Source organism: Coregonus clupeaformis, chromosome 13 (genome assembly GCF_020615455.1).
Source record: "Coregonus clupeaformis isolate EN_2021a chromosome 13, ASM2061545v1, whole genome shotgun sequence".
NCBI lineage: Eukaryota > Metazoa > Chordata > Actinopteri > Salmoniformes > Salmonidae > Coregonus > Coregonus clupeaformis.
In genome coordinates this window covers 25,051,387-25,076,837 of record NC_059204.1, presented here as the reverse complement: position 1 = coordinate 25,076,837, position 25,451 = coordinate 25,051,387, and the positions used below count along the sequence as shown (strand labels likewise).

At 42.8% G+C, this 25,451-nt stretch overlaps 1 protein-coding gene across 3 annotated transcripts in view; it reads right to left on the bottom strand.

Moving 5' to 3' along the window:
- Positions 1–9,012: 9,012 nt before the first annotated feature.
- LOC121579798 (Down syndrome cell adhesion molecule homolog) overlaps positions 9,013–25,451 on the bottom strand; it is a 158,990-nt gene continuing 142,551 nt past the window's right edge. The window contains exons 19-33 of one of the 3 annotated variants that reach the window (XM_041894700.2): positions 21,630–21,785; positions 20,989–21,122; positions 20,512–20,665; positions 19,581–19,698; positions 19,087–19,250; positions 18,843–18,941; positions 18,484–18,672; positions 18,050–18,340; positions 16,344–16,520; positions 16,171–16,201; positions 14,257–14,372; positions 13,828–13,986; positions 13,011–13,208; positions 12,479–12,781; positions 9,013–10,951 (exon numbers count right to left, since the gene is read on the bottom strand). In XM_041894700.2, coding sequence (XP_041750634.1) covers positions 10,557–10,951; positions 12,479–12,781; positions 13,011–13,208; positions 13,828–13,986; positions 14,257–14,372; positions 16,171–16,201; positions 16,344–16,520; positions 18,050–18,340; positions 18,484–18,672; positions 18,843–18,941; positions 19,087–19,250; positions 19,581–19,698; positions 20,512–20,665; positions 20,989–21,122; positions 21,630–21,785 — 2,684 coding nt within the window. In that variant the 3' untranslated portion in view covers positions 9,013–10,556. The remainder of the gene's footprint in view (positions 10,952–12,478; positions 12,782–13,010; positions 13,209–13,827; positions 13,987–14,256; positions 14,373–16,170; positions 16,202–16,343; positions 16,521–18,049; positions 18,341–18,483; positions 18,673–18,842; positions 18,942–19,086; positions 19,251–19,580; positions 19,699–20,511; positions 20,666–20,988; positions 21,123–21,629; positions 21,786–25,451) is intronic. The other 2 variants (XM_041894701.2, XM_041894702.2) reach the window with 2 other exon arrangements.

Below are 25,451 nucleotides of genomic sequence, written 5' to 3'. Positions count from 1 at the left end.
CAATAACCTATGTGTGTGTGTGTGTGTTTGTATACTGTGTTATCATTTAGTTAGTTAGTAAATAAATAATTAATTAAGCCAATTTGTGTATTGCTGATTCATGAGACGTTCAGAATGAGACTGATAAGAGGTAATTATTTAATAAGTGACTGTTATCGATATATAACATACAGTGGGGAGAAAAAGTATTTGATACACTGCCGATTTTGCAGGTTTTCCTACTTACAAAGCATGTAGAGGTCTGTAATTTTTATCATAGGTACACTTCAACTGTGAGAGACGGAATCCAGAAAATCACATTGTATGATTTTTAAGTAAACACAGAGAGCTGTGTAAGGACATCCGGGATAAAATTGTAGACCTGCACAAGGCTGGGATGGGCTACAGGACAATAGGCAAGCAGCTTGGTGAGAAGGCAACAACTGTTGGCGCAATTATTAGAAAATGGAAGAAGTTCAAGATGACGGTCAATCACCCTCGGTCTGGGGCTCCATGCAAGATCTCACCTCGTGGGGCATCAATGATCATGAGGAAGGTGAGGGATCAGCCCAGAACTACACGGCAGGACCTGGTCAATGACCTGAAGAGAGCTGGGACCACAGTCTCAAAGAAAACCATTAGTAACACACTACGCCGTCATGGATTAAAATCCTGCAGCGCACGCAAGGTCCCCCTGCTCAAGCCAGCGCATGTCCAGGCCCGTCTGAAGTTTGCCAATGACCATCTGGATGATCCAGAGGAGGAATGGGAGAAGGTCATGTGGTCTGATGAGACAAAAATATAGCTTTTTGGTCTAAACTCCACTCGCCGTGTTTGGAGGAAGAAGAAGGATAAGTACAACCCCAAGAACACCATCCCAACCGTGAAGCATGGAGGTGGAAACATCATTCTTTGGAGATGCTTTTCTGCAAAGGGGACAGGGGAGGAGGGGAGGATGGATGGGTATCGCGAGATGTTGGCCAACAACCACCTTCCCTCAGTAAGAGCATTGAAGATGGGTCGTGGCTGGGTATTCCAACATGACAACGACCCGAAACACACAGCCAGGGCAACTAAGGAGTGGCTCCGTAAGAAGCATCTCAAGGTCCTGGAGTGGCCTAGCCAGTCTCCAGACCTGAACCCAATAGAACATCTTTGGAGGGAGCTGAAAGTCTGTATTGCCCAGCGACAGTCCCGAAACCTGAAGGATCTGGAGAAGGTCTGTATGGAGGAGTGGGCCAAAATCCCTGCTGCAGTGTGTGCAAACCTGGTCAAGACCTACAGGAAACGTATGATCTCTGTAATTGCAAACAAAGGTTTCTGTACCAAATATTAAGTTCTGCTTTTCTGATGTATCAAATACTTATGTCATGCAATACAATGCAAATTAATTACTTAAAAATCATACAATGTGATTTTCTGGATTTTTTGATTCCGTCTCTCACAGTTGAAGTGTACCTATGATAAAAATGACAGACCTCTACATGCTTTGTAAGTAGAAAAACCTGCAAAATCGGCAGTGTATCAAATACTTGTTCTCCCCACTGTACACACTACAGTTCAAAAGTTTGGGGTCACTTAGAAATGTCATTGTTTTCGAAAGAAAAGCAATTATTTTGTCCACTAAAATAACATAAAAATGATCAGAAATACAGTGTAGACATTGTTAATGTTGTAAATGACTATTGTAGCTGGACAGCTGATTTTTTATGGAATATCTACATAGGCGTACAGAGGCCCTTTATCAGCAACCATCTGTCCTGTGTTCCAATGGCACGTTGTGTTTGCTAATCCAAGTTTATCATTTTAAAAGGCTAATTGATCATTAGAAAACCCTTTTGCAATTATGTTAGCGCAGCTGAAAACTGTTGTGCTGATTAATGAAGCAATACAACTGGCCTTCTTGAGACTAGTTGAGTATCTGGAGCATCAGCAATTGTGGGTTCGATTACAGGCTCAAAATGGCCAGAAACAAAGAACTTTCTTCTGAAACTCGCCAGTCTATTCTTGTTCTGAGAAATGAAGGCTATTCCATGCGAGAAATTGCCAAGAAACTGAAGATCTCGTACAATGCTGTGTACTACTCCCTTCACAGAACAGCGCAAACTGGCTCTAACCAGAATAGAAAGAGGAGTGGGAGGCCCCGGCGCACAACTGAGCAAGAGGACAAATACATTAGAGTATCTAGTTTGAGAAACAGACGCCTCACAGGTCCTTAACTGGCAGCTTCAAAGAATAAGCCATATCTCAGACTGGCCAATAAAAATTAAATATTAAGATGGCCAGTCTGAGATATGGCTTTTTTTTGCAACTCTGCCTAGAAGGTCAGCATCCCGGAGTCGCCTCTTCACTGTTGACGTTGAGACTGGTGTTTTGCGGGTACTATTTAATGAAGCTGCCGTGAGGTGTTGCTTTATCTGTTTTTTTAAACCAGGTTTGCTGTTTATTTGAGCAATATGAGATAGAACGGAGTTCCATGCAATAATGGCTCTATATAATACTGTACGCTTTCTTGAATTTGTTCTGGATTTGGGGACTGTGAAAAGACCCCTGGTGGCATGTCTGGTGGGGTAAGTGTGTGTGTCAGAGCTGTGTGTAAGTTGACTATGCAAATAATTTGGGATTTTCAACACATTAATGTTTCTTATAAAAAGAAGAAGTGATGCAGTCAGTCTCTCCTCAACTCTTAGCCAAGAGAGACTGGCATGCATAGTATTTATATCAGCCCTCTGATATATCAGCCCTCCTTTCAAATTCCACGAGAGAATAGTTAGTGTTGCCATTGTTTTTTTCTAAAACATAATGGTTATCTTTAGTGCTGATCAGCCCATGGATGTAAAATAAAAAGCAGGACCCACAGGGAAACCCACCCATTGGTCGTTCACCACCCAGAAGACCCTCTCTATAAACCCTTCTCTGCAAAATCATTCCCTTCAGGGCAAGTCCTCCCTAGGAGATAAATTCAGTAGCCTAAACAGAGCGGGACAGGAATCAACAGGAAGAAAAAACAAGCAAAATCAAAAAAGCAATTGTTTAGTAGTAGCCTATACTGTGGTCCTCTGTAGCTCAGCTGGTAGAGCACGGCGCTTGTAACGCCAAGGTAGTGGGTTCGATCCCCGGGACCACCCATACACAAAAATGTATGCACGCATGACTGTAAGTCGCTTTGGATAAAAGCGTCTGCTAAATGGCATATTACATATTACATATTACATATTACTATACAGGACTGGCCACCTCTTCTTGCCAGTAGCAAAAAAGTAATACAAAATTAGCGGAGGGATAACTACCAACTTATAATGCTATATTTAGCTCAAACAGATCCAATGCGCTGTAGCCACACAAGAAAACAGTCCCAGTACGTATGACACCTCCATATATTGTCCATTGTTCATTTACCTTTTTCTCCAGTGGGCTAAATTAGGGTCACACAGAGTGTTTCTTGGTAGTCTTAAACAAATCTACCTTGAAACAAAAGTATACACCTCACACACATGGTTAGGGGCTTAAAAAAAGAAGACACCTGTACCATGTCAGATATAGAGTTGAAATGTATTCAAATTTGAGTCTGCAACCCAATATTATACTTTATATACATCACAGAATACTGAAATATAACAAAACCATTTGACATAGAAACACCAGATTTTCAGCAGTTAAAAAATGTATAATGTTTATTAATTATGAAATTATAAAAAACATGAATAACATTCCACCCATGAAGCCACTAGAGGGCGATTTGGTCATTTGACTGCAGGAAAGGGCTACTTGGCATGGTGTCATCACTGTGTAAATGTCCTGGACCATAGGCAATATAAATATAACAAGTTCAATGATCAGCAATAATAGTAATATTGTTTCTTGTACCCAAATGAGGGGTGTCCTCATCATTGTCTGATTGTGCATGGATAGCCACCTGAATAATGAGCCAGTCATGGGGTTCCATCTGTCGTCTTGTCCCCTTGTGTGTTGGATTTGATGTGCTTTTCGAAGAAACTATGTGTTTGAGGTATTTGATACCATTCCACTCATTCCCCTCCAGCCATTACCACAAGCACGTTCTCCCCAATTAAGGTGCCACCAACCTCCTGTGCAACAGTTTCAAGTCCTGTGATCCGCACATTGAATTTACGGGAATGATTTTCGACTGATTCCATTTTCTCTTTTAGGAGTTTGATTATCCCTTCCAACTTAGCTCGCGCTGTTTCCAGGTCATGGAGTCGCACCTCTGTCGAATTGACTGTCTTCTCCAGACTTTCCACTTTAGTTGAATAGGTATGCACTTTAGCAGTGAGCACTCCCAATGACTCATTTACCGGTTTTAATTGTAAGTCAAGGGGAGAGATAATCTCCTCACAAACAATCTCTTGTATAGTAGCGGCCAGCTCTTTCTGTTGTCTGGTGTTGAGAGCCGCCATGTTCACACAGTTGAACTGTCGACAGACCAATTCTAGCTGCTGGAGCATAATAGATCTTCTAGTTATTTCTTGTCACACAATGAATGTTCCAGACCTGCAACAGAGTTTTCATTCAATAAGGTTTTCAGTACATTTATCTTAAGCCATCCCTTTAAATATGGTGTACCTTTAATTACAATTTTGTCGACAGACTAGAATACATCGAGAGAATGGGTTCAGAATATAGGGATCAATGAAAGAAAGACATCTAAATATATGCATATTTGTCTCCATTTCACCAATTGGTAGATTTAAAAATATTCCGATTTTGTAGATTATGTAGGCAAATCTTAGGGTTAGGAAAGTAGGTTTGGAGAGCCTTTACACACTAAATATATTGATGAATCAAAACTAGATTTGTTTGATTCATCCTGAAAGTTGCATTATTCAAGTTCAAACCATTAAATATTGCAAGGTGGGAAAAAAGTGTACAAAAGGGGTTGAACAATAATCGTATAAATCTACCCTTAATCCTCACTAATCACGGAACTGTATGACAACAGTCCAGTCGTCATGAACCGTGCGCTATGCTCCAGGTTTAAACTGCTAAATGTGGTCTGAGTTCCATAATGATTCAAATAGGCTATATGTCCCAAATTATTGCCCAACATAAGCCTAATATGATCCACTAATGCTAGTGACCCTCAGGAACAACTACATGGATGTGACAGAAGAAAGAAAGGTAAACAGAATGGAATGGAATGATGCAAAATGTAAGTAACTAATTTAAGGAAACTAACACTAAAGTGACAGTTATAAATATATGCGGTGATAGGATTTTAGGATTGCATCCATATGACTGGTTTAACATTAATCTCCATGGATCATAAGGAACAATTATCTAAACCAATTGCTATGTGTATTTACAATCCCTTTTTCCAAACAGATTACTCATTTACCTAGCTCTTATCAATAGCTCTTATCAATTTATAAATTACAGTGCATGGAGAATGCTGTTATTTCTATCGAAAAAGAAAGTAGATCCTTTTCCCATTTGTAACTGGCAGATTCCTTGCTCGTAAAGGTGGTGGAATTATGAGGGAATTAAGTCAAGGTCAGAATACGCCATATCTGTAGAAACACCTCCGCCACACCTTAATTTTGTTAATCTCCACCCCAAACGAAAAGTGGGTGAATAGCATGTTATTCTTATGCTTAAGTTAATGTCAGAATACGCATAGAGAGAAAAGTGCATAAAAAGGTAATTACATTCCATTTACGCATGCTTACCTCGGGTCGGAATTCCCCCGTTTTTGTCTATAAAGTCCGCTTGCATAAACTTCCACCATACCTTACCTCATTGTTAACCTTCAGATGTATAAGTTACCAGACCCGGACTCAGGGATGGCTAACCCTAGAGATCCTTTCAATCTCCGATTAAGGTAAATCTGCTTTTTTTTCCTGGTTTTTTTTCACCTCTCATGTGGAATGATATCCAAAACTCCTTAAAGTGGGAGGAGTTGGTGCCTCTTGGGCAATTCAGGTGGATGTTAGAGGGCCTTTTTTACTGAAGAATGTGTTTGTTTCATCTGATTGTGTTTTGCTTTTCATGTTTTGTGTTTGCTTTTCATGTATTGTGTTATTGATTTGTACATAGGAATGTATGGTTGTTTTTTGTTGTTTATTGATGTGTTCATGCAGGGCTCATCTGCGAAAGAGACCATGGTCTCAGCCTGACTCCTTACTTAAATAAAGGTTAAATAAAAATTGGATTAGTTGATAGGAATGAACAGTCTCACACCCTTCACAATGCATTAAGCATGCAGGATGGCAATCATTACCAAATTTTGTCAAAGTTAGTGTTATATCTGATATGATTGGAGGCTACTTGGAGATGATTAGTTAGATGAGGTATGTTATTCAATGCAACATGTAGGCAGCTAAACTTTACAACACTGTCACCTGCAGGTAAGGAGTTGTGCACATGTTAGCGTCGATGTCAGCGCACCCCCCGGAAATCTAATTAGCATTTTTTTTTTTATTCCCATCAAAATCAGTCTGTTTAAGCTAGAGATTTCTGTTTTTTTGCATGGGCTGCGTCTTAATCCACCACATCCGCTGATGTCGACATTCCGAATCTGTGGTGGAAGGTGGCAGAGGTACAGCGGTGTTTGTCAGAACAGGAGACATCCCGAAAATCTGCCTTCTTACGAAAAAGTCTGTAGCGGCCGAACGGAACATGATGATGTTCTCCGTTTTGCTCTACGACACCCACAAGCGTCACAGGACTTGTCTGAAGTCGGCACTGCCGATCTGCCAACATCTGTCTCTAGCGTCCAACCAGTTTGTGCTACACACTAAAGGTGTCTGCATAAAAGGTTTGGTTTGCTCCTAGCAGAACTCGGCTAGGCGAAGTGAACATCTGTGTCTTGCATACTCCCTTAAAGACCTTCACTTTAAAAAATGAGAAAAAAGCGACAATAGTACTGTTTGCCACTCTTGAGACGCCGTAGCCACTTCCTCAAAATAGTCAGAATGAATCTAAGATAACTCAAGAATTCTGTAACTAATCATGATCATTTTTGCCGAGGAGGTCTTAGTGGCGCAATTTTACATCTAACTAAGATGTTTGGTGCAGTATTTCTCAAGTGAAAAAAATTGCATGAAAACGAGTGACAACAACTTCATTGAAGAATCCCTACTGTTGACCAATTACTGACAAAGGGGCGTAGACTTCGGCTACTGAACTTCGGCTTGCCTCAGGAAAAAAAATGGTTTTTGTGGGGTTTTGTTTGTCCACCCGCCTCTTGAGGATTGACCACAAGTTCTCAATGGGATTAAGGTCTGGGGAGTTTCCTGGCCATGGACCCAAAATGTCGATGTTTTGTTCCCCGAGCCACTTAGTTATCACTTTTGCCTTATGGCAAGGTGCTCCATCATACTGGAAAAGGCATTGTTCATCACCAAACTGTTCTTGGATGGTTGGGAGAAGTTGCTCTCGGAGGATGTGTTGGTACCATTCTTTATTCATGGCTGTGTTCTTAGGCAAAATTGTGAGTGAGCCCACTCCCTTGGCTGAGAAGCAACCCCACACATGAATAGTCTCAGGATGCTTTACTGTTGGCATGACACAGGACTGATTGTAGCGCTCACCTTGTATTCTCCGGACAAGCTTTTTTCCGGATGCCCCAAACAATCGGAAAGGGGATTCATCAGAGAAAATGACTTTACCCCAGTCCTCAGCAGTCCAATCCCTGTACCTTTTACAGAATATCAGTCTGTCCCTGATGTTTTTCCTGGAGAGAAGTGGCTTCCTCGCTGCCCTTCTTGACACCAGGCCATCCTCCAAAAGTCTTCACCTCACTGTGCGTGCAGATGCACTCACACCTGCCTGCTGCCATTCCTGAGCAAGCTCTGCACTGGTGGTGCCCCGATCCCGCAGCTGAATCAACTTTAGGAAACGGTCCTGGTGCTTGCTGGACTTTCTTGGGTGCCCTGAAGCCTTCTTCACAACAACTGAACCTCTCTCCTTGAAGTTCTTGATGATCCGATAAATTGTTGATTTAGGTGCAATCTTACTAGCAGCAATATCCTTGCCTGTGAAGCCCTTTTTGTGCAAAGCAATGATGACGGCACGTGTTTCCTTGCAGGTAACCATGGTTAACAGAGGAAGAACAATGATTTCAAGCACCACCCTCCTTTTAAAGCTTCCAGTCTGTTATTCTAACTCAATCAGCATGACAGAGTGATCTCCAGCCTTGTCCTCGTCAACACTCTCACCTGTGTTAACGAGAGAATCACTGACATGATGTCAGCTGGTCCTTTTGTGGCAGGAATGGAATGCAGTGGAAATGTTGTTTTGGGATTAAGTTCATTTTCATGGCAAAGAGGGACTTTGCAATTAATTGCAATTCTTCTGATCACTCTTCATAACATTCTGGAGTATATGCAAATTGCCATCATAAAAACTGAGGCAGCAGACTTTGTGAAAATTAATATTTGTGTCATTCTCAAAACTTTTCACCACGACTGTATATGGAAGTACTTTAGTGCCCCCAAAAAAGAGTTAAATATGGTAATAAAAAATATCTCTCAGATACAGGACAGACACTTCAAAACATACTTCCTTTTGATTTATTTTTGACTGTTTTGCCATGTATGAATATGTTATTCAATGCGTTTCTATGGGCTAATAGCAGTAAGGCCAAATTCAATGTTTCATCAAATTATTTGTACATATTTTGGGGCGATACTTACAGGGGTATAAATTATCCTTGGTATGACGATCTTAAAACAACTACATATATTAGCTTAGTAGAAACCCAGCCCGGGCCCTTCGGGGGTTTAGTACTGAAAAAACATGAAACGTCATTGGTACAACAATATTTTAGTTTGGAGAGTTTGATTATTATGAGACTCATGAGTGCTTTTACATAAAAAGGAATTAGTGATTATCAATGACTGTTGTTCAAATTCATTTCAGATGAATTACCCAACAATCCACCACTATCACCACTCACTCACTCACTCACTCACTCACCCAGTGACACACCCCCACCCACAACCTTTGCGGGCGCCCTCCTCTATCCATGTCTCTAAACAACCCATCGCCAGTCATTCATGTCAAACTGTGAAGGATAATTTGGGGAACAGCCTTTTTATTAATAAAATGTGAACCGTGGGTTAGTTTCTCTTCATTTCAGTGCCACCATGGTGAACACCATGTTAAAAATAAAAAGCGACATCTTTTTAAAAGGAATATCATAATGAAGACAATTAAAACAAATCATATAAACTGGCATTAATGACCTCACAGCATTCTTATCAATCTCTCCCTCCAGGAATAAAAAATAAAGAAAAAATGGGCCAGGGTAAACAACAACTAAAACTGTGTAGTTATATCCACACTTTAGAAATATATTTCCCATATATTTTGGTTTGGTTTGAAGGGGGGATTGTCTCAAGTTTTTTCCCTGTAGAGGAGCATCACGGCAATGCAACGACAATACATCTACTGAGGAGGAGAGTGAGAGCCTTGAAGACTCTACCTAGTGCACTGAGAATAGGGGTTCTGTCTGGACAAATGTTTTGGGGTGTCGTGAAGTGCAAACCATTATATCTCTGACCCTCCCTGTTCTAGCTAACTTCATCTACCACCCTGGCAAATTAGCAATGGTAAACTACACCTGAATACATAGCTGGGGTTTGTCCCGCCCTGTAAGTATACTAACATTGTTATTTTTTCATTACAGTACAGTATAGAGCAAATAGTATCAATATAATTTCCATAATCTTTTTTCATATTGCACCATCAGAGTATGGGACACAGAGAAAGATCAACAGAGACTCCATTTCCTAATCAAAATGAGATATGTGCAAACATGACTAAGGACTTTATTAACCAAATCAATTCTTCCCTGTAATATCCACAAATAAAAGTGATTTCTCTTTTTATATATATATATATTTATAGTAATAAGAATAATAAATCTTCACATTTGATCATTTCATAGTGTGACAAAAATGCTCAACTGGGCTGTCCAGTCGTGATCATAATCCTCTTAATCGTCTTTAATTGGTCAGTCCCCATGCATCCATAGGAAATAGATTATTTTCTTCAAAAAAGTAACAATTTGAGAGCAGCTGACAAGTTTGGACTGGTGTCGATTGCTTCCATTCCCAGATTTCTCCGAAGATTCATTCAGTGTTTTAGAGGAAGTTTCCATAGAAAAAAATGACAGGCTCCAAATTATTGTCTCACACTCAGGAAAGAAAGTTGTCCAGGTTCTTATTCAAATAGTGTAGTAATGGTAATAATTGATCATTTGTTATCAATAATTAATAATCATTAATAGTTGAGAACTAACAACAAATAATCACTGATTAATAATTAATGATTAACAATAATAATCAAGAATAAATAATGTTCCCTCATAACATAATTAGTTTGGCAAGCTCTGTGTGGAGTCATTTCAGATGAATGAATTTTCTCACAAGTTTAAAAAACAAAGAAAGAAAGCTCCAAAATAAATAAAAGAAGATTAGTAAAAGTTACCCCTCCTTTAAGAAGAAAGGGGACGTTATATACAGGACTGTGTGGTGAGAGTCAGTTTACTGCACTTGTAAGTGTAATAAGTCTAGTGTTAGTGTGAGTTTTAGTCCGGCCCCATGCCCCTGGTGTTATACCAGCGTGTAGGACTTTGCGTAGGGGTTGTTGGTCTGTTTGAGTTGTCCTCGTGAGTCCAGCAGGGACTCTTGGGAGGTGCTAAGCTTGGCGGCCTGGGCCAGCTCTGAGCCTTCTCTGTGGGGCAGGGTGGCTGCTGAGCCAGGCTGCCACTGGGCCACTGGGTCCCTGCTGCTGGCCCTGCTGCTGGCCTGGGGGGCCTCTGTGGGAGTAGGGGGCGCCATGCGTGACGGCCGTTTCAGGGAGCGACTCTTCTGGGGCTCCAAACAGGCCTGGCCCATGGCCCCCTCCCCCCCCGCGCCACCCCTCCCTCCAGTGCCCGAGCATGACATTCCACGGTTCAGTAGGAAGTCCATGCGCAGGTAAGGAGGCAGGTGCACTAGCTCGCCCCCTACAGGACAAAGGAAGGAAAGAGAGGGGAGTTAGTTATGATGCATTTTGTTTTATGGACAACAAACCCATTGAATACACATATGGCCAGTGGAATTATGGAAAAATCTCAGTTCAAAACACTTCAGTAAAGAGAAATGACTGCCCCTGGGGGAAAGGTTAGGGGAGATACAAGCTCCTCACATCTTCCACTCCAACCCACAAAACTAGGGTAGCTTATATGCCAAAGTCATCCATAGATTCTGACAGTCTATTAAAGTATACTGCTTTATAATAATAATAATAATAATAATAATAATAATAATAATATGCCAGTTAGCAGACGCTTTTATCCAAAGCGACTTACAGTCATGCGTGCATACATGTTTGTGTATGGGTGGTCCCGGGGATCGAACCCACTACCCTGGCATTACAAGCGCCGTGCTCTACCAGCTGAGCTTTGTCTGGTTATTGAGGTAATATGCCAAAGAATACTTCAGTGGTTCATTATTCTCTGTGTTCTTCATCTGAATTAGGCCTTGACCAACATTAAATGAAATGGCAATATTTTACAATGTCATTAACCCCCCCCAGTGCAGTTCATTACAAATGTATCTGAGTAAAGTCTACAAAGCCTGAGTTTAATAAAATATATAACTATAATGAACCAAAACTATATAGAATTAATAAGATGAAGACTTAAACAAGAAGGCTGAATTTATAAGATGAAGTGACCTCATAGCAAGTGATCTCAAACAGGGACCTCACAGACTACAAGTGGCCTCAAACAGATTTAAGTGGTTCAATGTTCAAGCTTGGTCATCCTGCAATGGAGTTTTGTCAATAGAATAAGCTTAATTAAGTAATTCATATATTACCTTAATTAATACATTAATTTATGCAAATCATTGTCTGCAAAACTCCACATTTGTTGCTGCAAGTAGTTATATAGCATTACTAGGGTTGCAAACATTTTCAATAAATTCCCTGGTTTTCTAGAAATCCTTGTTGGAAGATTCCAGGTTTGCTGGAATCCCATCCAGGACTTCGGGAAAACCAGGGAATTTATTGAAAGTTCCCAGAATTTTGCAACCCTGAGCATTACTAGACCATTAGCTTCAGAACAGTTACATTTATATATCAGCAGTAAATATTTACGAACCCGAAACCCTGGGATATGTTCTGGTTGGCCTGACATTTACGAGGGAGAGGGAAATGGCCCTGAATTGATTAGTTTAGTCTGACTGACCAGCTTTGTGTTTTAAATGGCTATTACAGTTTGTTAGTTTTTATTGGCATATGAAGAACATAATACCTTGAAATGTTACGACACAGAGTTTTTCAATTCTGCTACAGTTCTACATACAGGTAACAGACCATAGACTAACCCCACAGTCTATCTATGAAGAAAGTATGTGTCAGATTTTAGGGTTAGGGTTAGGGTTAAGATTAGGGTAACAAGCCTGGTGAAGGCTAGCAAACGTTAGCGACAGAGCTCAGAGTTAGCTACAGCTACAGCTGAGTTAGCTATGTGTCTACGTGACCTCACCCGGTCTGTGAGCCTTGGGCGCGGCCATGTTCATTACTCGGCTGACGTCCTGAGGCTTGGGCGGGGAGGCAGTGAACCTGCAGATGCCTGACTCGGAGGGCGTGCTGGACGTCAGGCTGTCTGTGTAGTCATTGGTACCCGTCGTCATCTGCTCCGACGACGTATCCGAGATGAAGCACTCTGTGATGGTAAACTTGGCGTGCCGCAGCTGCTCCTCCATCTTGGCGTGCTCATAGGCCCGCGCCAGCTCCTCGTAGGTGGACGAGGCGCTCTCTGTGGACACCATGCTACTCCGTGCCCGGTCTACACCAGGGGTTAGGGTTAGAGGCCGTGTTAGTAGAGCAGTTAGGGGCTAACGCTAGCCTTAGCATTGTTATAAACTGTTGGCATGGTTGAAAGTTCTATAGTAGGCCGATCTGTTGTTTTTAAAGAGGTGAGAGGTGTTGTTATGGTTAAGGGTGATATTACAGGATATATGGGGACTGTTACAGCGGTTGTTACAGACTTGTCTCGTCTTCAGGTGCATTGTTACCTGTGTCCTGAGATGGGCTGACGCTGTAGCTGTCACTCTCCTTGTCCACAGAGCCGGCCACCCGTGGCGTGGGCAGTCTCCAGTCAGTGCTCAGGGTGTGGGCCGAGACTGGCGGGTGTGGTCGGTTCAGGGTCCACTGGCTAGCGTAGCGGTTGCGTGCGGCAGGGCCTGCTTTGGCTGTGCGGCGGGCTGTGGGATCTGACAAGGAAGGTTACAGGACGTTACATCACAGTAAGGTGTTATGTCACATAGCAAGGGTTCATCTTGAGTACTGCAATGCCCTGTTTTTTTAAGCTGACAGTGTTTTTAAGGGTGACAGTAAGTGTGTAGCTGGCAACAGCAATGACGGCTGGACACCCAATCCTCACATAAACCAACAAAAAGAAAACGCCCACCATCACAATATCTCACATGGAGTTCATCTCAGGACCTCTTGTGTTCACACAAATACATATAGCTTACAATAACAGTGAGAAAACGGTTTGATTGGGTTGACTGCAGTCCTCCACAAATATGTCCATTTTTGGTTGGATGCACTACACATACATAATCATTCATGGTTAGAATTTAAAATAATATTACAGCAATAACCACTGTGTTGAAAGTAATTGCTTATCAGTGTGAACAACATCAGTGGAGATGGTAGTGGCAGTGTTCATAATGCTTCTGATGACTCTCTGAGGACTGGAGCTGAATAAAACCAGTCTGTTGTCTGGAATCAACTCTACCTGTATACATTCCAGCTGTATGAATGCAATCCTTATCACACTTACTAATTCTAGCTCCACCGCTAGTAAAGTAAAGAGGATGTCCGTACTGGACTTACTGGTTCCTGGCCTAGCGTCAGATACGTCCACTAGAGGTCCGGTGGCCTGGGACAGGGACTGGTAGTGGACGGTGTGGGTAACCGTAGATGACTTCTGTTTCTGAGTCTCCCCAAAGTCATTGTCAGTCAGCAGCACTGTGGACCTGTCGTCTGAAAGAGAGAGAAACATTTCACAAACATGGTCACTACAGTACGATGAGAATAGCCACAGTAGGTACTACTACCACATGGAAGGCCACAGATATGTGATATTTACATATTGTTATCCAATGTTACACCAGTTTCCCACTCGTATTTCCTACTTGGAAGCTCATTATGAGTTTTGACATGTCCGGGAGCTTTCCGGGAGTTTCAGTCCCAAGTTTCCGATAATTCAGAGAACACATGAAAGCATCATAATGTATCAGAGTGTCCACTCACCGACTGTCTCCATGGTGTCTCTCTCCTCTATGAGCAGCTGGGCTCGGGGGATGTCGATGTGCATTCTAAGGGTCTGCTGCTGCTTGTTGATGGTGTCTGCAGGTCGTGTGTTTTTACTGCATGGGGAACACAGAAAACGTAATACACAGATTTGAATACAGATTTCATTACACTGCATCATATCTTCAGATACTGGTGATTCTGATATGATTCTATAGATACAGTATTGAATGTTTTTTTCTTCCAGTAATGCATTAGACAATAGTAACTATCTATAAAGTTATACAGTGAGGGAAAAAAGTATTTGATCCCCTGCTGATTTTGTATGTTTGCCCACTGACAAAGAAATGATCAGTCTATAATTTTAATGGTAGGTTTATTTGAACAGTGAGAGACAGAATAACAACAAAAAAATCCAGAAAAACGCATGTCAAAAATGTTATAAATTGATTTGCATTTTAATGAGGGAAATAAGTATTTGACCCCTCTGCAAAACATGACTTAGTACTTGGTGGCAAAACCCTTGTTGGCAATCACAGAGGTCAGACGTTTCTTGTAGTTGGCCACCAGGTTTGCACACATCTCAGGAGGGATTTTGTTCCACTACTCTTTGCAGATCTTCTCCAAGTCATTAAGGTTTCGAGGCTGACGTTTGGCAACTCGAACCTTCAGCTCCCTCCACAGATTTTCTATGGGATTAAGGTCTGGAGACTGGCTAGGCCACTCCAGGACCTTAATGTGCTTCTTCTTGAGCCACTCCTTTGTTGCCTTGGCCGTGTGTTTTGGGTCATTGTCATGCTGGAATACCCATCCACTACCCATTTTCAATGCCCTGGCTGAGGGAAGGAGGTTCTCACCCTAGATTTGACGGTACATGGCCCCGTCCATCGTCCCTTTGATGCAGTGAGGTTGTCCCGTCCCCTTAGCAGAAAAACACCCCCAAAGCATAATGTTTCCACCTCCATGTTTGACGGTGGGGATGGTGTTCTTGGGGTCATAGGCAGCATTCCTCCTCCTCCAAACAAGGCGAGTTGAGTTGATGCCAAAGAGCTCGATTTTGGTCTCATCTGACCACAACACTTTCACCCAGTTCTCCTCTGAATCATTCAGATGTTCATTGGCAAACTTCAGACGGGTCTGTATATGTGCTTTCTTGAGCAGGGGGACCTTGCGGGCGTTGCAGGATTTCAGTCCTTCACGGTGTAGTGTGTTACCAATTGTTTTCTTGGTGACTATGGTCCCAGCTGCCTTGAGATCATTAACAAGATCCTCCCGTGTAGTTCTGGGCTGATACCTCACCATTCTCATGATCATTGCAACTCCACGAGGTGAGATCTTGCATGGAGCACCAGGCCGAGGGAGATTGACAGTTATTTTGTGTTTCTTCCATTTGCGAATAATCGCACCAACTGTTGTCACCTTCTCACCAAGCTGCTTGGCGATGGTCTTGTAGCCCATTCTAGCCTTGTGTAAGTCTACAATCTTGTCCCTGACATCCTTGGAGAGCTCTTTGGTCTTGGCCATGGTGGAGAGTTTGGAATCTGATTGATTGATTGCTTCTGTGGACAGGTGTCTTTTATACAGGTAACAAACTGAGATTAGGAGCACTCTCTTTAAGAGTGTGCTCCTAATCTCAGCTCGTTACCTCTATAAAAGACACCTGGGAGCCAGAAATCTTTCTGATTGAGAGGGGGTCAAATACTTATTTCCCTCATTAAAATGCAAATCAATTTATAACATTTTTGACATGCGTTTTTCTGGATTTTTTTGTTGTTATTCTGTCTCTCACTGTTCAAATAAACCTACCATTAAAATTATAGACTGATCATTTCTTTGTCAGTGGGCAAACGTACAAAATCAGCAGGGGATCAAATACTTTTTTCCCTCACTGTACGTCAAACTGCTCATGCTTACCTCATCAGCATCTCTGCCAAACTTTTCGCATCTACAGAGCAAACAAGAACAAAAATCACACTACATACAGATGATACTCACACTATACTTGACAATAGTTAGACAATAGTTACAGAAATCTTACAGAAATCTAACCAATCAGGTGTTGCCCTGTTGCTGCTGTGACCTCTCACCTCTGAGCCTCTTCAGTCTCTGTTCCCTCCTTCTCCTCCTGAGGACTAGCAGCAGGACAAAGACCAGCACAATGCCCACCAGCACACAGGAGATGATGGTCACCATCTTCAGACCCTCGTTACTGGACGTACTGTCCACACTCACAGTTGGAGCCTTCACCAGTGGAGCGATGGTACCTTGAGACAGGTCATAGAGATGTCATTAGCTGACAAACTGTTATGACATGTGTTATGACAACATAATGTAGGTTGCCTGTACAACACCCTCAGCGGGGCTGGGTAAATTAGGTTTTCAGGGGAATTGGAAGAGAGCCTGTAATGCGACTTCCGCTTTTGGCGACACTTTATCTTAACTCCTCCTCCACATTTAGTGATTGGTTGAATAATGCAGAAGAGAACCTCCTTGACAGTTTTTTTTCTCGTCAGGACCAGAATGTGTGGCATCGCACTCAGGCGTTTCTTTTACGCCTGCTACATTAGGTTACTTGTACAATAACTAGAAGGTTGTCAATCATCCAAATACAAACACGTATTAAGCCTATACAGCAGTGGAGGCTGGTGGGAGGAGCTATAGGAGGACAGGCTCATTGTAATGGCTGGAATGGAATCAATGGAACGGAGTCAAACGTGGTTTCCATATGTTTTATGTTTTTGATACTGTTCCCACATTCCATTCCAGCCATTACAATGAGCCCGTCCTCCTATAGCTACTCCCACCAGCTTCCTCTGCTATGCAGTGTCTGTCGATGAATAGTAAATAGTAAATTACCTTTGTTAATGTTTAAAACATGGATCAAGCACCTGGCACAAGGTAACAGTGCCTCTGCAGCTTGCATCCAATCCTAATATCTTTCCCATCAAACCCACGCAATCTGCTCCAACAAGCTGCTGCAGCACTGCGCTAGCTGCAATCAGCCCCTGACCTTTTGCCAAACTGGCAGTAATGCCCAGTTGACTGAATTCATTACTTAAAATAGATAAACTCATCCTTCTTAGCTGAATACTAAGCTTTTTCTCCCCTGTTTTACACTTCCTGGGCAGCTGGGGGGTTAGATGGATGTGGGGGGGACAAATAGACCAGGATCTAGGGAAGGGGTGTGGTGTGGTGTGTGTGTGTGTAAGGTTTGGGTTCGGTTGGATAAGGCCATTGAATCCCTAGGGGGGGGGGGGTGCTGGCACTAGCAGGTGATTGCTTATCTGTTGGCCCCCTCTAGCCCCTCTGCAGTCGGTAGATCATGTAATTATTTAAACCATGCAGTGCCGAGCGCTCGATAGGGCCGTGATGGAGGCGTCATAAACAGAGGCATGGCCACTGGAGTCAGCAGAAAATCTACTTGAGGTACTTAACTGCCCCATTCATCAGTTAGAGCCTTTTAAAGCCTGGACCAGGGAAAGACTAGCATGAGACAGCCACTTTAAATGGCAGGGACGAGGGAAGAGCTCCAAGCACCAGTAAATAGCTAAATATGAAGTAATTTCCTTCTCTTCTAAGGCAGGTATAGTACATACTGTAAACAAAAGTTTTTGATGGAGACTCAGGCAGTTTTGACACAATTTTCAAGGGATGGTAAGGTACATGCCTTTTAAACTACAGTTCTTCATTCTTTATTCAGATATCCTGAATAAGTCACTATAAGCGTGTATATCCTTCAACTTATCACTTGCTACAGTATGTATAGTATCAGTGAAGAGACAAGTGAACTCACTGCCGTCGTAGCTCAGAGTGGCGAACTTGACCCTCTTCTCTGCTGAGCCGGCGCTGTTGAACACCTTCATCTGCAGTTCGTACCAGGTGGCCTCGGCCAGGTCATACAGGATGTAGCTCTTGGTCAGAGAGGTGCGCTGGGCCGTGGTCCACGTGGGAGACTCCACCGAACGGTACTCTAACGTGAAGGACGTGATTGGACAGCCGCCGTTGTTCCAGCCAATCAGGTTGAGCCTGACACGAGTGGCGTTGATACTGGTGAAGAGCTCCTGTTCTTTAGAGTACTGGGGTTCTGTTGGGGAGAGAGGAGACAGACCACACAAACACTTCAATGAGAGGTCTTTCCATAATAATTAGTTTTTCATTAATTGAGTAAAATAAATGGAGTCACTATTTAATAAAAACCATATGTAAAAGGATGTCACATCTCCCTACCTTTCCCATGAGTCTTAGCTTCGATGATCTCACTGATGCGCCCTGGCCCCACGGCATTCTGGGCAGTCAGGGTGAACTTGTACCAGGTGCCACACTTCAGGTTCTCCAGTCGATAGGAACGCTCACTAGGGCTGATGGCAAAGTTGCCCCACTTCTCACTGTTGTCCTCTGAGTACTGCAGGATGTAGCCTGATGTGTGAGAGAGAGGTTAGGATGTTACAGTGTTGCCTGCTAAACAGCCATCCTGGTGTTGCTAATAGGGAACCCTATTTAATCAAGTCAGTAAGCTGTTGTCCAAGGAAAAAAACAAAAATATCCTATAATAGTTACTGTTGCTGCTAGCTGTGTTGGTGTCTGACCTCTGATGGAGCTGCCTCCGTTGTCTCCTGGTATCCAGGACAGAGTGATGGACGTGGTGGTCGTCTTGGTAACGGTGAGACGAGGCTGGTCCGGGGGAACTAGAAGTAAAAATATGGATTTTATTTAAGTCCTTCTAACTCATGATGATATCCTTTCACTTCATGAATACACGTCTATTTAGTATTTTTATGACTATCACTGAATTGAAGACTGGTAAACTGATTTGTTCCACCACACATTTACCTTGAACCTGCAGGTTGAGGATGATTTTATCTGGCCCAAAACTGTTGCTAGCCACACAGGTGTAGTTCCCAGAATCCTCAGCTTTCACAGTGCGGATGACCAGGCTGCCGTTGCCCTGAACGATGCGTCTACTGTCAATCACAGCAGGGGCGGGGCTTCCATTGCTGAATGACAAATGTACGAAAGACAGACAGACAATGAACTACGGTGAGATACACCACAGTGAAAATCATTGAAAAGTCTTGGATAATGTTACAGTACTTGTGTGTAGGAATATGCAGTACATGTAAACAACCACGATTATTTTACATTCTGCTGATGAGTGTGAAAGGATACTGCAAACAAACAGGGTCTTCAGTGAAAATTGGCATTCCAAAGAGCCACAGTTTTTTCACTGGTATTTAGTGTGCGTTAAAAGTGACTCAAAACATGGTCTGTTCTAAGTGCTACTGTCTGTCCTACATGCAGCATGACGTGTTGTACTCTGTACTCACGTCTCCTTGAGCCACTTGACCGTGGGGGCTGGGTCGCCCACCGCCTTACAAGGCAACACGATGTCCCTCATCCAGGGGGTGGTCACTGTGCCGTTGAATGTCAGGATCTGAGCAGGAGCTGCACACATACAAACACACCACAACTGGGTCAAATACTTTGGCTGACTTGATTTAGTTTTGCTGGTACAACAGAAGTAATGGAATAGACCCCAAAGTGGAAATCCATCCCAAATACTTTCAAGGGAAGCTCTATAAAAGCAGTATAAACTGTTAATTCCTTATCCAACTTTATTGAATTCACCACCTCTTCCTCTACACCTGCACCCCTTAAGGCATACAGAGCCCATCTCTGTGCTTAGACAGATATAAAGTGGTCTGTTTGGGATGAGGATGATCAGGCAGCAAACTAATTTTTAAAACACATCAGGTCTGGAACTCCAGACTGGAAACCACATTTATCACCCCTGCCTCTAACAGGATGAGAATGTCCAGATAATGTTGCGAGGTCCCGACTCCAACCACTACACTGCCTATCACTGCTCACCATCAGCACAGTGCTGACAGGGTGGAATAGCAGACCTGTTTGCATTCAGTTTGATGAGCTCGCTTCAACTACATTCACATCCTGTGATAGGAGATAGTATAGTCTCCTCTTTTCTAAATTCGTCCAGATGCCTCTCTTCCAACTTTTGTCAATCTGAATAAGCTCTAAGGTAGGCAACTCATAGGGAGAGTTTCTCAGGGTTGTACCCCTTTAAATGTTCTGATCAAGGCTTTGACAGAAAACACAACTCAAACACATCAGCACATATGCACACAGTGAAAATGAGCTGATGTCTTTTGTGTCTTCTAAAAACATTCAGAGACTGAGACAGCTATTCTTATCATCTGTTTCAGGATAATGAGAAGGGAAACCATAAGCTCCACCTACCCTCGGCCAAGGGCTTGATGGTGATGATGTCGCTTGCGTTGCCACGGCCGGCTGCGGTGACGGCCACCACCCAGATGCTGTACTGGCGGTTCCTGCTCAGGTTGGGGATACGGTAGAAGAAGATGTCTGGAGCTGCTTCAAACTCACTGCTCACCTGTAGGAGTGGAGAGACCGGCATGATGTTAGCAGAGAAATACAGGACCTACTCAAATGTCTGTACCAAGCTATCAATTCTTGGAGCTGAACATTGATGACACAGCCCTGACAATGTTAGATAGAGGGTTTATAAGCCAGCAGTACCCCATCAGTCTCCCTGTAGCCTTGTGTGCCATGCGGGCTTCTTATCTAGTCTAGCCCTTGAACCTGGTGCCTCCCTCTCCTCCAATTTATGTCTGGTCTCTTAAATATACTGTATGCCCACCACTGACATGCCTTCATCCCTGTACTGTGAAACCCAGTACTCTGTGTCCTCTTTACCGTGGGGTGTGGGTTAGAGCAGAAGACAGTATATTTCCTGATGATGCCATTGAGTTTGAGAGGAGGGAGCCACGACACAAACACCACCGAGTTAGATGCCGCCGCTGCCTTCACCCCAGCCGGAGGACCAGGAACTGGTGAGGGAAAACATTGAGGAAATATACATTATTACCCTTATCCTTGTTTTGTGTATCATCTAAGGAAACCACTCCGTATTTAAGTTTTGCCAGTGTCAAAATCATTCATTCCAGTGAGCGTGCCTGAACGTCTGATGCTACAGAGCGATCTGCAATATGCAAGAGCTGCAGTTTTTCACCTACTTATGTGAGTCATCTGCACCAACTGTCAACAAAAATGTATATAATTTCACACCAAATTCAAACAGAAGTCCTGTCATAATTATTTCTACTTTGCAAAACGCTCTTCCATAATGCAAGAGGGGATATGTAAATCTAGGCACGGTTGACCTACCACAGTTGACCCCTGACCTCTAGTATGATTAGTATGATGCAGTTTCCCCTACAGACTGATGTAAGTTCAGTTTTGCATCTTCCCCCTAATAGTTAAGGTTAGAATTTAGGGAGCGTAAGCTAATCCTAGATCAGTGCTTGAGAAGTCTCCTGGTCTACTGGTGTTCGTACCGTCCTCCTTGGTGCGGGTGAAAATCTGCTCGCTGCGCACCCCGTCCCCGGCCCGGGTGAAGGTCAGCACCTGGATGCTGTAGTTGGTGTACTTCTCCAGACCATCCAGCTCCAGAGATGGCTTAGAGGTGGTCACGTTACGGATCTCCCCCAGCTCTGAGATAGGAGAAGGAGAGGAGGGGATAGAGGGCAAGGAAAGGAAATAAGGGTCGAAGTAAGGCAGAAAGAGAAGTAGGGAGCAAGGAAAAGAGACAGGGAAGAAGGGAGGGAAAACAACAAGGATGTCAAATGCAGAATTACTGTAAATGTCAACTAACTTAGAAGAAAAGTTGCTTGTGCGCTACAGGTAAATACAAAACATTAAGAACACCTGCTCTTTCCATGACATAGACTGACCAGGTGAATCCAGGTGAAAGCTATGATCCCTTATTGATGTCACTTGTTAAATCCATTTCAATTAGTGTAGATGAAGGAGAGGAGACATGTTAACCTCTTAAGGATCGGACCCTTTTTTTCAATTTTCAACTAAAATGACATACCCAAATCGAACTGCCTGTAGCTCAGGACCTGAAGCAATGATATGCATATTATTGATACCATATGAAAGGAAACACTTTGTGGAAATGTGAAATTAATGTAGGAGAATATAACATATTAGATCTGGTAAATAATACAAACAAAAAAACATGCGTTTTTTATTCCATCATCTTTGAAATGGAAGAGAAAGGCCACAGTATAATATTGCAGTTTAGGCGTAATTTAGATTTTGGCCACTACATAGCAGCAGTGTGTGTGCAAAGTTTCAGATTGATTCAGTGAAGCATTGCAATACTGGATTATTTTGTATAAAGTCTGCCCAAATGTGCCGAATTGGTACATTTATACATTTTCAAGTACATAACTATAGAGAACATACAAAAATGATATGGTAAAACAAAATGTAAGTTTACACACTTCCAGGAATATCATACATGATGGATAATTAGTTTATACACTAACTTTCACACATCTAGATGGCCGGGCGGGGTGGGTGTGGAGCCAGAGACAGCAGGGGTTCAAACTGTAGAACCCAGTTCCTACATTTGAATATAAAAATTGATTTTATCAAACAAAACTATGCTACATTTTATCTCTGGGACCCTTAGGATGACAAATCAGAGCAAGATTACTGAATGTAAGTACATTATTTACCTTCAGAGGTGAATGTATCAAACCAGTTGCCGTGATACGTTTTTTGTTGTTGTGCACTCTCCTCAAACAATAGCATGGTATCACTGTAATAGCTACTGTAAACTGGACAGTGCAGTTAGATTAACAAGAATTTAAGCTTTCTGCCCATATAAGACATGTCTATGTCCTGGAAAGTTTGATGTTACTTACAACAGTCAACATGTGCCAGCATCCCTGTGGAATGCTTTTGACACCTTGTAGAGTCCATGCCCTGATGAATTGAGGCTGTTCTGAGGGCAAAAGGGGGTGCAACTCAATATTAAGAAGGTTCTTAATGTTTTGTACACTCAGTGTATACTTGTATAGTATATCACATACAGAAAATAAGATGTCCAAGGATGTCATACATAACACCTTATTAAATCAAACCATGGACACAAATACAGGATTAAAAATCCCATCCTTGGTCTGTTCTGGTGTGTCTGTCCTCGACTCTGACGATGCTTCTCTAAGTGTTGAATAATGGATGTCTCTCCCTCTCTCTATTTCTCTCTTTCCCTCCTCTACTGCATTCTAGATTAGAGCCACCGTCTGTTAATGCTCCATCCTCCCTGTTAGTACATATCCTTCTCCTCCCTATCTTCTAATGTAACCATTCAAACACTGAACTGTCCCAAAGCAGCCATAGCATATTTGTTATATATTTATTTATTTCACCTTTATTTAACCAGGTAAGCCAGTTGAGAACAAGTTCTCATTTACAACTGCGACCTGGCCAAGATAAAGCAAAGCAGTGTGATAAAAACAACAACACAGAGTTACATATGGGGTAAAACAAAACATAAAGTCAAAAATACAACAGAAAATATATATAAAGTGTGTGCAAATGTAGCAAGTTATGAAGGTAAGGTAATAAATAGGCCAAAGTGCAAAATAATTACAATTAGTATTAACACTGGAATGATAGATGTGCAAGAGATGATGTGCAAATAGAGATACTGGGGTGCAAATGAGCAAAATAAATAACAATATGGGGATGAGGTAGTTGGGTGGGCTAATTTCAGATGGGCTATGTACAGGTGCAGTGATCGGTAAGGTGCTCTGACAACTGATGCTTAAAGTTAGTGAGGGAGATAAGAGTCTCCAGCTTCAGAGATTTTTGCAATTCGTTCCAGTCATTGGCAGCAGAGAACTGGAAGGAATGGCGGCCAAAGGAGATGTTGGCTTTGGGGATGACCAGTGAGATATACCTCCTGGAGCGCATACTACGGGTGGGTGTTGCTATGGTGACCAATGAGCTAAGATAAGGCGGGGATTTGCCTAGCAGTGATTTATAGATGGCCTGGAGCCAGTGGGTTTGGCGACGAATATGTAGTGAGGATCAGCCAACAAGAGCGTACAGGTCACAGTTGTGGGTAGTATATGGGGCTTTGGTGACAAAACGGATGGCACTGTGATAGACTACATCCAATTTGCTGAGTAGAGTGTTGGAGGCTATTTTGTAAATGACATCGCCGAAGTCAAGGATCGGTAGGATAGTCAGTTTTACGAGGGCATGTTTGGCAGCATGAGTGAAGGAGGCTTTGTTGCAAAATAGGAGGCCGATTCTAGATTTAACTTTGGATTGGAGATTCTTAATGTGAGTCTGGAAGGAGAGTTTACAGTCTAACCAGACACCTAGGTATTTGTAGTTGTCCACATACTCTAGGTCAGACCCGTCGAGAGTAGTGATTCTAGTCGGGTGGGCGGGTGCCAACAGCGTTCGATTGAAGAGCATGCATTTAGTTTTACTAGTGTTTAAGAGCAGTTGGAGGCTACTGAAGGAGTGTTGTATGGCATTGAAGCTCGTTTGGAGGTTTGTTAACACAGTGTCCAATGAAGGGCCAGATGTATACAAAATGGTGTCGTCTGCGTAGAGGTGGTTCTGAGAGTCACCAGCAGCAAGATCGACATCATTGATATACACAGAGAAAAGAGTTGGCCCAAGAATTGATCCCTGTGGCACCCCCATAGAGACTGCCATAGGGCCAGACAACAGGCCCTCCGATTTGACACATTGAACTCTATCTGAGAAGTAGTTGGTGAACCAGGCGAGGCAGTCATTTGAGAAACCAAGGCTATTTAGTCTGCCAATAAGAATGCGGTGGTTGACAGAGTCAAAAGCCTTGGCCAGGTCGATGAAGACGGCTGCACAGTACTGTCTATTATCAATCGCGGTTATAATATCGTTTAGGACCTTGAGTGTGGCTGAGGTGCACCCATGACCAGCTCGGAAACCGGATTGCATAACGGAGAAGGTACGGTGGGATTCGAAATGGTCGGTGATCTGTTTGTTAACTTGGCTTTCAAAAACATTCGAAAGGCAGGGCAGGATGGATATAGATCTGTAACAGTTTGGACCTAGAGTGTCACCCCCTTTGAAGAGGGGGATGACTGCGGCAGCTTTCCAATCTCTGGGGATCTCAGACGTTATGAAAGAGAGGTTGAACAGGCTAGTAATAGGGGTTGCGACAATTTCGGCGGCTAGTTTTAGAAAGAAAGGGTCCAGATTGTCTAGCCCAGATGATTTGTAGGGGTCCAGATTTTGCAGCTCTTTCAGAACATCAGCTGTCTGAATTTGTGTGAAGGAGAAGCGGTGGGGGCATGGGCAAG